The sequence below is a fragment of the Rhineura floridana genome, chromosome 2, assembly GCF_030035675.1.
Source record: "Rhineura floridana isolate rRhiFlo1 chromosome 2, rRhiFlo1.hap2, whole genome shotgun sequence".
In the NCBI taxonomy this organism is placed as follows: domain Eukaryota; kingdom Metazoa; phylum Chordata; class Lepidosauria; order Squamata; family Rhineuridae; genus Rhineura; species Rhineura floridana.
Window position 1 is genome coordinate 217,896,331 of NC_084481.1, and position 12,011 is coordinate 217,908,341.

The following is a 12,011-nucleotide window of genomic DNA, read 5'->3' on the forward strand; positions in this document are numbered from 1 at the left end:
TCTCAGAGAGGAGGTCAGGTCTCCTGCTCCCCTGGTGCATTCACTCTAGCTGCCCAATTTCCCCACTTTTTAAAGTTTGATAGAAATATCTGTTGACTATAGGTACGTTCTTAAACCGCAAGGTTTTTTGCCTATTACTGAATTTCTTTGCTTTTTAATCCAGGAGGTAAGAAATGGGATCCTGTGCAAGTTTGCTGAGAATGGATTGATCATTTGCATGCTTATTGAGTTCAGTGGGATTTACTCCCCTGCGATCATGCTTAGAATAGGTGAAAGACCACAGGGGATGGGGAGGATGGGGATGAGAGCAGGAAGGAGGGGGAGGAGGAAGGCAGGCTTGATCATCTGCATGCTCATGCTTAGGATAGGTAAAACTGACCATGGGGAGGTAAGCCTAGAATGGGCAGGGGAGGAGAAAGAAGGAGAAGGGGAGGAGTTCAATGGGATTTACTCCCATGCAATCATGCTTAGGATAGGTAAAACTGACCACGGGGGAGAAGGGGGAGGGAAGAGTAGAGGGAGAGGGGAGCAGAAGGAGTGGGAGGGGGAAGGAAGGGATTGGAAGGGGATGGGTAAGGAGGGAATTGGAAGAGGAGGGGGAGGGAAGGGGCAAAGGGAGGTGATGGGAGGGAGGAGGTTTGATCATTTGCATACTTATTGAGTTCAATGGGATTTACTCCTGTGCAATCATGCTTGAAAATAAACTGAACTGCCTTCAAGTTGATTCTGACTTATGGCGACCCTATGAATAGGGTTTTCACGCTAAGCACTATTCAGATGTGGTTTACCATTGTCTTCCTCAGAGGGTGAGAGGCACTGACTGGCCCAGGGTCACCCAGTGAGCTTCATGGCTGTGTGGGGATTTGAACCCTGGTCTCCCAGGTCATAGTCCTACGATAGGTAAAACTGGCCATGGGGGGAGGATGAGGGGGGAGGACGCAGCGGAGGGAAAGAAGGAGGGGGAAGGGAGAGGTGAAGGAAGGGGACGGAAGGGGCAAGAGGGAGGAAGAGGGGAGGGCAGGTTTGATTATTTGCATGCTTTTTGAGTTCAGGGGGATTTACTCCTGTGCAATCATGCTTAGGATAGGTGAAACTCACCTGGGGCGGGGGGGAGGGCAGGAAGGGGAGGGAGAGGGAGGAAGGGGAAGTGGGGAGACTGAATGGGTGGGCACTGGGTAGAGAGGAAACATTGTGAACAGCATCATTTTTTTCAGGATTTCCCCCACCTTTTATTCTACAGCAGGCACATGTAGCCTCCCACCCACATTTAAACCAAAACTGTCCCTGGCCACATCCACACCAGACCTTTATTTCACTTTAGACAGTCATGGCTTCTCCCATGGGAAGTGTAGTTAGTGAAGGGTGCTGAGAGTTGCTAGGAGAGACCCTGTTCCCCTTACAGAGCTTCAATCAGAGCTGACTCAAGTGAAATCAAAGTAAGGTGTGGGTGTGGCCCCCTGATTAGGCAAGCCCAGCAGCTGTGAGTCTGACTTTTAGAACACTGACAGCTGGTTCCTACTGAGCATGCCCGACATTATCATTCAGTTCAATGCAAAATTTCTTTAATTAAAAATCAGCCAGGCATTTTTTTTAACTTTTAAACTGCAGAAGATGAAGGTCAGAGAATGGGGCAAGGTCAGCAACAGGATTACAGGTACTCTGTGAACATGGCTGATTTTTAATGAATTTCAACAGATTATGAGAACCGACAGAAAAAAGTCCAAAAGGTGTCTGTTTTTTCTCTCTTTTTACACTTTGAACTCTCTATTCTCTCTGACTGTTTTCTGTATCACCATAAAAATTTAGAGGGCTGTTAAGCAAGCGTTTCTGAGTTCAGGGCTATCTGTTTTGTATGGTTTTGTTTTGAAATGAGCTTATGGGAAGCATCAGAATGGCATGGGGGTATTTTCAATTTCACATTGCAGAATGCGAAAAATTCATGCTGACTATAGTATACAGCCACTCTTGTGGCTGTATAATAATGTGTAAGAGGGAACAAGACAGATGAGGGTGCACGTAAGTGCATAACATACTCCCAATCCTCCAAACCACGGTTGGAAATCAGAATGCAAGGTCAAAACAGGCCAATGTATATGATAACAATAAAATCCCAACATATTTTGTCTTTCCTTGCTTTTTGTAGGTCAGAATTTTGAAAAATAGTCTTTAAATACTTAGCACATAAATTGCTGTTGATTTCTAAATACTCTTAACTGTTATGCTTAAATAGCAGTTGAACTTTCTATGCAAAGCAGAAGCTAAATAATTATGCTACATTGAGCTGTATCTTCACAAAGTAACGGGGTGCAAATAATTCATCCCATCAAACCATTTTCTGTCATCCTACGATCGTCATCCATGAGTATGCCAGTCCTACCTCTTCTTAACTTCCATCAAGCCCTTGTGGGTTTTTTTGCCACAATGGTGGCACTATGATGTGCAATAGTTGGAACATGCTTGGAATTACCTGTAGTAGCCTGAAAGGGCCAAGATCAAATGTAAACTTTATTAATTAATTTTGCTGAGCTTTTTCAGCCTGGCACCCTGACATTCCTTTTTCCAGGTTTACTTCATTACCATGATGAAAGTCTCTAACTCTTGCAAGAGCAACTCCAACCTCAACTGACAAATGCAGAGGAACAATTCAAATACGATCTGATAAAAATAGCTATTCCGAGTTAATACATTTCAGTCATACCTCTGAGTAAATGAAGTTGTCTAATATTGAATTAGACTATTTATTTAGTCCAATATTGACTATTCTAACTAGCAGCAGCTCTTCAAGGTCACAGGAAAAAATCTTTTCCAGTCCTGCTTCCTGAGAACCCTTTAGCTGTAAGATACCAGGGATTGAACCTGGAATCTTCTAAATGTGAAGTATGCATGTTTCCACTAAGCTATAGCCATTCTCGATTTGAAGTATCTTGGCCACACAACAGCAAACATTGGAATTAAACAGGTGAATTAATGTTCAACTAGCTGCTAACTCTGCCAGGGTGCAACTAAAATTATATGCACCATTTAATCATTAAGTAATAGTTTTTCTATTATGTATTTCTTCTTAAAAGGTAGAAGGGATTTTCTAAGGATATGAAGTCTGACACTAATAATTGCCCATCGTTGACAAAGTTCAGGATGTTCAGCAACTTGGCATTTCCTTGTTGTTTCCTTATTAGCACTAATGGCCTAATGGGAAATCACAAGCCACAGAAATGACTTGGGCCTTTAATGGAAGTTTTTGTATAGGTATTAGAAGTACATTTCAGACTATTTTCCTATCTAAATGGCTTTAAACACATCCAGTTATATATCCCCATAGCACCAGATGGTGGTTCACGCATGTATTTCAATTACTATTTTTTAAAAAAAATACTTCGATGCTACAGTCTGCTATACAAGGGAAAAGTAGGTAGAATTAGGTGCCAAGGGTTACAGCATGGTTACAGTCACTGCACTACTTCAGAATTGAATCAGGATGTTGTATCAATGCAACAATTCAAGACCGTGTTAATTACACACTAGAACACCAACTGTGAAAAGCTTTGCACAAGTCATATGTAGACAGAGATACAGTGGTAAGGCCAAGAGTGTTTGTGCACATGCAGTACAGACAGAAAAAGATGGCATTAAGCACATTGTTGCACGTGTCAACAGGGCCAGGACTGATGAACAGGTAGACACGCATACCTCACTGGTATGTAATATGATCTCAAAATGTAAGTATTAATGTCAGGACAGGAGTACTAAGTGTCAAGACTGATAAACATAAAAAGCCTAACACTTTGTAATTATCTAAGTGTTAGTAAAGCAGCATATTTTTTCCTGCAATCACAGGATTCTGTTGCCAATTTTAATAGGGTGACTTGGAAGCCTATAATGTAAATAGTCATTTTAAAATCTGTGTGGAAAGACAGATATAGACATTTTAAATAAATAAAATATTCCACTGCTAGGCTTGGGCATTTGATAGATCAAAAGAAATTTGGTCAACTGAGGCAGCAAATGTTTTTATAGCATTAATTTCATTAGAACAAAGGTACTTCAACCAGTACCTCCAATTCTTTAAACATTTGCTTTCTTTCTAGACTGAAGTTAAATTCCTCACAAAAGCTCTACAGAGCAGCCAGCCAGATTACATAGAGGGGGTTCTTCGTGGTTCCTGCAGCAAGCAAGATGGAGTTAAGGCAGAGTTATGGATGGGTCCTAGGTAGTCCTTATGCTTGTGTTCAGAGATCACTGCAGAAATGGCAGGTGGCAAGTAGGTTTGTTATGCTGCTAGATTTGCTTCAGACTGCTGCAGATTAGGAGGCAAGGAACCCTCACTCCTATCCTTGCTGACAAATGACAACATGATGTAACAAAACACAAATTAAATTGTCACTTAGCATTCTGGGCTTAATGGCTTATTTAACTATCCTTGTATTTAAGCGCTAGCCTGATAGTTATAGGTAACTAGAAATTCCACGCTGATGAGTGAACTGGCAAAGGAGGGAAGCTTCTCTGCAGTCCACCACCACCAGCCAGCTCTGTTTCCATGCTGGCTGTGGAGGAAGGGAAGCCTACCCTTGAGCTCTGTCCCTCCTCCACCAGCCTGTTTGGTAGAAGGCTTTATTTGTTTTAAAAAAACTGCCTGCAAAGAGGCTAATGTCCTGTGTTTGCATGCTGATCATGAAGGAGGAAAGTTCCTTTCCTATCTGGCTAGCTGACATGGGGCTAGTAACTTTTGTGGGCTTAGTTACACAACAGCATTTGACTGCAGTAAAATATGTAGTTAACTGACAGTATTTGACCAGTCAATTGAAGACAGTGCCAATACTAACCATAACAGAATGAAACCACTACAATATTTTGACTCACATTGGCTTTTTGTGGCCTAGAATGGGATTCAATAGGGCAAGATCAGTGTAATTAATGTAACTAGTTTTGTGAATTAACACTTATCATGGTCCCTGAGCCTTTAGAATGTGACAGGCCATGCATGAACTAAAATTAGTTAGCTAACTTTTTATTCAAAAAGTTACTGCTTTTTGAATTGTAATAATTACTTTAAAGATAGTTGCTGTAAGCGTTTTTCTTTTACTTTTAACATTTGTCATTCCTAAAATGATGACATGGAAGTTACTTCACTGCGATCACAATCCAGAAGAGTTTTCTTCCAGAAACACACCTGTCAATTTCCTCCATCAGCCAGTATATAAAAATGGCCTGCACAAACAATACAAACTATACCTTCACGCAACTTCATTACAGCAATTTATCCACATCAGCTGGCTTACACAATACACAGAATCCATTTTGATGGAGGTGTACCATATTTCTGCCACAAAACAAGTAATCAATGCTGTTGGCTTCCAAAGCAGATGCTGGACAGTGTTTAATAATTCAGTTGGCAATTACTGACTTCAATATAGATGACTCCAGGAAGTGAATTGTCTTAGCTGGTTAATGTATAACAAAGAGCAATGGTCCCTGCAGAAATTGAGAGCCGGCTGTTCTCACATTTTAGTACCCTAAAAGCAGGCAAGACATACCTCTCATTAAAAATTACATGCTGCTCTTTATAGGGAAGTTCTGAAACTTTTTAAAAGACATCTTCCAACAAAGAAGCTAAAACAACGACAGCCATTTGGGAGGAAAGGAATACATTTCAAAAGAAGCAAAATGGATACTGATATTCTTAAATGTTGTTTCCTCACCTGACAACTTCATACTCCGTGGATATTAGTTGTCCTTGCCAATAAATCTTGTTAAAAAACAAGCTATTTCAAATTTCCTTTGACCAGTCTATTTTTACAGAAATAGCTAAGTACACCAGGAATCAAGAACGGTAAAAAGACCAGCATTTAAGAATAATATATTAACTGATGTATATTTCCATTTTTATTACTAAGCCATTTAAAAAAATTATCTGAGCCCTTTTTTCCTGTTTCAGTCTATTTAATTGCTGCATGTTTCCCATTGTCTGTATACTTAACACTGCAATCACAAAATGTAATTGTGTATTCTGTAAAAAACTAAAAAAGTTATCACAAAACATCGTGAAAATTGTCTAAAATTGATTTACTCATTTCAACATTTGCTCACAAACATACCCCTAACAAGAGATCTGACAGAATAGGATACTAAGTACTGCTGAAAGAGTGGAACTTGAGTGCCTGCTTCTTCTTTCCTCTCCTCCACCCATTCTAGGTAGAACAGGCTAAGAAAGGTCATGGGATTAACTTGGCATTTCAGTCTAAGCTTAGCCTGGCACCAAGCCAAGAATACTTCAGTGCCATATTTTCTACATACATTTATTTATCTTCATTTTTCTTTTCCACCTGGTATAGAACGTTCTAAGCGCTGTTAAGTGACATACAGTATCATCAAAACAACACACTGTCAAACCACTGAAAAAAGAGCTCATCTGAAAGCATGTCTAAACAGATTTTTTAAAAAATTTCTACAACATCTATAGGTTTGCTGTACAGTGCCTCAGATGAACCTATGCTTTAGAATTGGCTTACAATCAGCACCACCGAGTAACATACCCTGGAAGTTCCCAAGGAACTCTATGAAGTTCTTCTTTCCTTTCCTGCCTAATCCTAGAAAGCAGGCAGGCTCATCCTTGCTTCCAGGCAGGTCAGCTGATGGAAGAAATCATGTGCCATGTGATCATCATAATGCATGGGAGCTCTTCCCATTTGGAGAGTCTGTCATGTACTCCTCCAGATATATAGCCAGTCAACTGCTACTATGCTCCCAGAATTATTCGGAAAACCAGGAAATCACAGAGTATGGCCAGATGTGTTCCAAAACAGCAGACAAGACTGTACACAGTTATGTAAAATGTAAATGTAAAATGTCCACATTGAATCAGAACTGGGCATGTTTAGCCTTGAGAAGAAAAGACTGAGGGGAGATATGACAGCACTGTTCAAGTACTTGAAAGGTTGTCACACAGAGGAGGGCCAGGATCTCTTCTCAATCATCCCAGAGTGCAGGACACCGAATAATGGGCTCAAGTTAGAAGAAGCCAGATTTTGGCTGAACATCAGGAAAAACTTCCTGTTAGAGCAGTTCAACAATGGAAACTAATTGCCTAATGAGGTAGTGGGTTCTCTAGCACTGGAGGCACTCAAGAAACAGCTGTACAGCCACCTGCCTGGTGTGCTTTTAACTTGGATTCCTGCACTGAGCATGGGGGTGGTTTGGACTTGATAGTCTTAAAGGCCCCTTCCAACTCTACTACTGTATTCTATGAAAATTTATAAATACATTGATTACTCAGTAATGCAGCTATTCTATGACTTTACACATATATTGTTAAGAAAAATAATAGAAATGAGTTCCCAAATGTATAGCAACTCTTACTACAACCAGCAGTCAGAGGGATTTTTCTCCCCCAATGCGGGGGAGCAAAACCTTCATCTAGACTACCAATATGAAGGTTAGTCCTGGACTCAGTCTACATTGCTCACAATATCCCTCCCCCACTCTGCTATGACAGAATCAGGTTCCTCCATCCCTCCAACACCGTACTGGCAAGGAAGTAAAAATCTTCCCAGAGCCTTGACTATGAAAAGAAGCCCTTCCTGTACTTCAGTACCACTATAGAACAGAACTATCTTGCCGCTTTGAGCTGCCTCTGCTATGTAATAACATCAATTAGTCCCAATACAACATTAATCCAAATGACCACCAATGTGCAGCATTTTCAAAGTTTCTAACACAAGTCCTCAGAAGACAAGGTTGATCTTCTCCCTTCCTGATCATGGTCTTGGCTAGTCCTTTCTTCTGCCTTATTGTTCCAGATCTGAACATAATTCCAGCCCTCTGCACCCCAGCAAAGTTTCTGTTCTGATCTTGTATAAGCAACTTTATCTTTCTTCCATGTCCTTGCTACTTCTCTTCATGAGTCACTGTTCTGCCTACCCCACCCAACCTTTCACAAAAACCCATTACCAGTCAGCTCACCAACTGAGCTCTATTACTTGGAGGCTCACCCTAACTTACCAATGTTTGCTATATAATATAGTACTTGCCATGTCCTGAATAATGTTGCCTCTCATTTCCCATTCCAATTTGCAGGGGGCTGCTTGTCCCTCAGCTGCTGCTAGCCCCACTTCCACATCGAAGTTTCTTACACTTATTCCCAACCTGCCTACCACCTCAGCTTTCCCTTCCCTTATGTACTCTCAAGCTTTATAACTTGAAACAATCCCTACGTTCTAACCACCATGAACCACTTTTTCCCTCACCCTCATTGTTGCCACCACTCCCAGAGCCTCATAATGGAGCACGATTCAACAAGATGCAACACCCCCTCCACACCAATACCTGTGCTTGGTTCTATCCTAGGCCCTGCAAGAGCAACAGATCTCCCTGCTCAACCACAGGCAACACTTCCTTCATGCAATCACCATACAGGCCCTGTTGTTATACTATGCCATTGCCCCTCAACATCAGCATTAGAGCCCTCTTTCTTCCCACTCCCTAAAAAGTGAAAACTATTCCTGCCAGCAGGCAGGATTATCCACCTCTCACCCCAGTATTATTAAGTCACCTACTTAATGTGCTCCCCTTCACGTCAGCACCCTTAACTATCCTGCAATGCGAGTCTCCTCCAAATACTAGTGATAGCTTGGCCAACCTCTGCTGACAGGTCCACACAAACTCATCTCTAAACAGATTGGGACTACCTGTCCCTCAGTCGAAGGCTCCCATAAGCAAAGCCCCGTTCCCCCTCCCCATCAGAAAAACACACCTATTTTCCCACTCCAGCAGTAGATTCAGTGGCCGGCCCTATCCATGCCTACTCGGAAGCAAGTCCCACTGAGGTTTCCGAGGCTCGCGTGCTACAGGATGCCATCCTCTACCCAGGTGATATCAAGCCGCCTTTCAGCAGCTCCGGCTCCCACCGCCCACTTCTGCCTCCATTCCCGGTCCTCACCCCACTCGAGGAAGTCCGAGACGAGCCTGTCTCTCCGGAGCGGCGAGTCGCGGCTGAACTCGGTATAGAGGCCGACCAGGAGATCCAGCAGCGCCTCCACGCTCAGGACGTTTTCGTTGCGCCGCGGCCCGTCCGCCAGCAGCTGCTCCAGCTTCTTCAGCCGCACCTTGGCCGACATGGTGGCGGTGGCTGAAGAAAGCGAGGGGAGCGCTTAGTCGGTTCACACAGGAGGGAGAGGCCAAGGCTGAGAGAGAGAGAAAGCCGGGGAGGAGGAGGGAAGAGGGCGAGAGAAAGACGGAGGAAAGGGAAGAGGCGCCGCCTCAGGCTCTGGGCAGCGGCGGCGGCTGCATCCGGCTGTCCGGCCGCTCCTCCCTCAGCGCTCTCCGACGGGCGGCGAAGGGCCCCCGGTCCAGGTGGAGGAGCAGCGGTGGCAACAGCGACGTCGGCTCCACGCTACGCCCGCATTTCCACGGGCCTCCCCGAACAACACCAGCAGTTCCTCCGGACTCAGCTCCAGGCCCGGCTGGTCCATGGGCCGGTCCCTCCCCTTCGGACCCGCCCTCTCGCTTCGCCTGGCAACGGCTGAGGAGGGGGGGAGGGGTGTGTATGTATCTGTGGGTGTGGAGGAGGAGGAAAAGAAGCCCCAGTAAGCAGCAATGGTGGCGGTTTGTGGTTGCTGGCGGCGAACGCAGTGAGGACGTCCCTTTCCCACTGGTCAGAGTTGTGCCCGCTGCCACTAATACCGGCAGCGGCAGCGACTGACTAACTGACTCTCTCTCTCTCTCTCTCTCTCTCTCTCTCTGCCCCCTCCCCCCTCTCTCGCGCATGGGCGTCTGGGATCGGGATGGGATGATGGGCGGCCAAGTGGGAGGATTGGAGAGTGGTCTGAGGAGCCCCCGGAAAGGATTGGACCTTGCCGGTTGCCGTAGTAGTTTCTACGGGGGTAGGGGAGGGAAAGCTCGCGCTGGCTGTGACCATCCGGGCAACGGGAAAAAGGGGCTGCAGGGAGGGGGTAGCAAAAGGAAGTCTTCGGCAGATTCGCGAGTTGCGCAACCTGGAAGCGCGGGAGCGGGCGCCAGGAAGGAAGGGGAATGGAGAAGGGAAACCAAGTTATAGCCTTCGTTTCCCAACCACCAAGCACCCTTTCCAAATGGATTAGTAAATCAGGGCGTTGGAATTCCCATCAGCACATTCGTGACTTCCACGCCCCGCATCAGTCAGATTTATTGTTGGAAATAGTGTTCCTCTTACTGCTGCTGTTAATGTTTGAATTGCTTACGTGCCCTTTACCGCAAGGTCCCATAGCGGGTGACAATATAAAATGCAATATTAAAATCGGTTTAAACATTTTAGTGGTAGTAACAATTTACTGCTACTACTTTTAACATTTGCGTACTGCGTTCAAGTGCCCTTTACGTGTGTTATCTTTATTTGTATGATGAAAAAGGCCTCTATTTTATTAAAACGATACATGGTGTAAAGTTGTCACCTCTTTCCCACTTCCTGTGACTTGAACAACTGTTTCAGTGGTGGAAATTTAACTGGTGCAGCCTTTCCCATCATAGGCATATCACTTCCCTGTTGAATATCTGCCTGTCATACAGTTGTTCAAGGCAAAGGGTTTTTCGCCCCTCAGAAATGTGGGCACTTTTGGGGCAACTGCTACATTTACTGGGGATGGATCTTGGAGCACAGTCAGAGATTCAGGCTGCAATCCTATCCACATTTACAAGACCTGTTGAATCTGGTGACATTAACATCTGAATAAGCATGCATATACCAGGTATATCTGTTATTCATATCCAATACCATACTCTTACACTACTTATCAGTCATGGCTTCCCACCTCCTCAAGAATCCTGGGAACTGTAGTTTATTAAGGATGCTGGAAATTGTAGCTCTGTGAGGGGCCTCCTAACAACTCCCAGCATCCTTAACAAACTACAGAGCAAAATAACCCTGATCATTTTCCTTAGTGAAAAGAGCACACCTTGAATTGTTTGAGTAAGCCCCAAATCCCAGGGAATAAAGTATAGTTTGATTTTCAAAAATGTATTCAGAAAAGGAATAATGCCAGAAGAATCTGCATCTAGAATTCTCCACAGGAGCCTAATGCCTCTTGCATCTGTAGTAAGACTAGTACATGGTCTATATGTAACATGTATATCTCTAAAGTGTATTATTTAGAGATTATCTTATTGGAAAATAACTCTTGAACGTGAATCAGCTAAAGTTAAGTACTTTTCAGGGTCGCTGATTTCAGTGGGAGCATGCAGTTAAGGCTGCCGTTTTGTATAAGCACTTACCTGGGAGTTAAGCCCCATTAAATAAGCCCAATGCATTGTGTATATATCCCAATGAAATCAGCAACCTTGAAAAGTGCATAACTGACTAGATTGTTACTAGCTAGGTTAAATGATAAATAGCAGATGGCCAAAGTTAAGCCTTGCAGCAGCATTTCTGGATTTTCATATGGTCAAGAGCTTCTGTTTTTAGTTATTCAGTTATAACTCTTAAAGTTTATATCCACTGTGGCTCAAGACATATAAACAATCCCATAAGACTAAAAAAAAAACCCAACAAATAATAATAATTTTTTTAAATTAAAAATGCTACTGAAAGCTCTTTTGTTATCCCTGGCCACTAGATATATACCAAATCAAAGATTTCTTGCACCACCCCCAAAAAGTGCTCAGGCTTCAGCTGTGATGAACCTCTGGGCTGGGGATATTGGTGTATTACCCATATCTCCTGCTAAGACCCACCATATTGTTCACTGTGTATTTCTTTCCTTCTTCAACAATGAGGGTGCCAGGGCAAGTATATTGCACCCCAAGAACATTCAGGCGGTTTAGTGCCACACTTTGATCATTCTTGTATTGCAGAATGGTCAGGATTTATTTATTTACAGAAAGTAGAGAGACTATCTCAGGCTTTCCACAATAAATAAATGCGTTAAGTATGCTGTAATTAAGAGTCAGCAGCTGGTGATATACCTAGAACAAATGTGGTTCTGTGTGTAGTAGGCTATGATTGGATCTTCTCCATACAATGCATGTGTTGTGCCACCGAACTATGG

General features: G+C 43.5%; 1 protein-coding gene across 5 annotated transcripts in view; it reads right to left on the reverse strand.

Moving 5' to 3' along the window:
• CDC42BPB (CDC42 binding protein kinase beta) overlaps positions 1–9,832 on the reverse strand; it is a 161,515-nt gene extending 151,683 nt beyond the window's left edge. For 2 of the 5 annotated variants that reach the window (XM_061612226.1, XM_061612225.1), the window contains exon 1: positions 8,933–9,824. In XM_061612226.1, the coding sequence (XP_061468210.1) occupies positions 8,933–9,110 (178 nt within the window). In that variant the 5' untranslated portion in view covers positions 9,111–9,824. Of the gene's footprint in view, positions 1–8,932 lie in introns of all 5 variants that reach the window. The other 3 variants (XM_061612228.1, XM_061612227.1, XR_009760777.1) reach the window with 2 other exon arrangements.
• Positions 9,833–12,011: the final 2,179 nt, after the last annotated feature.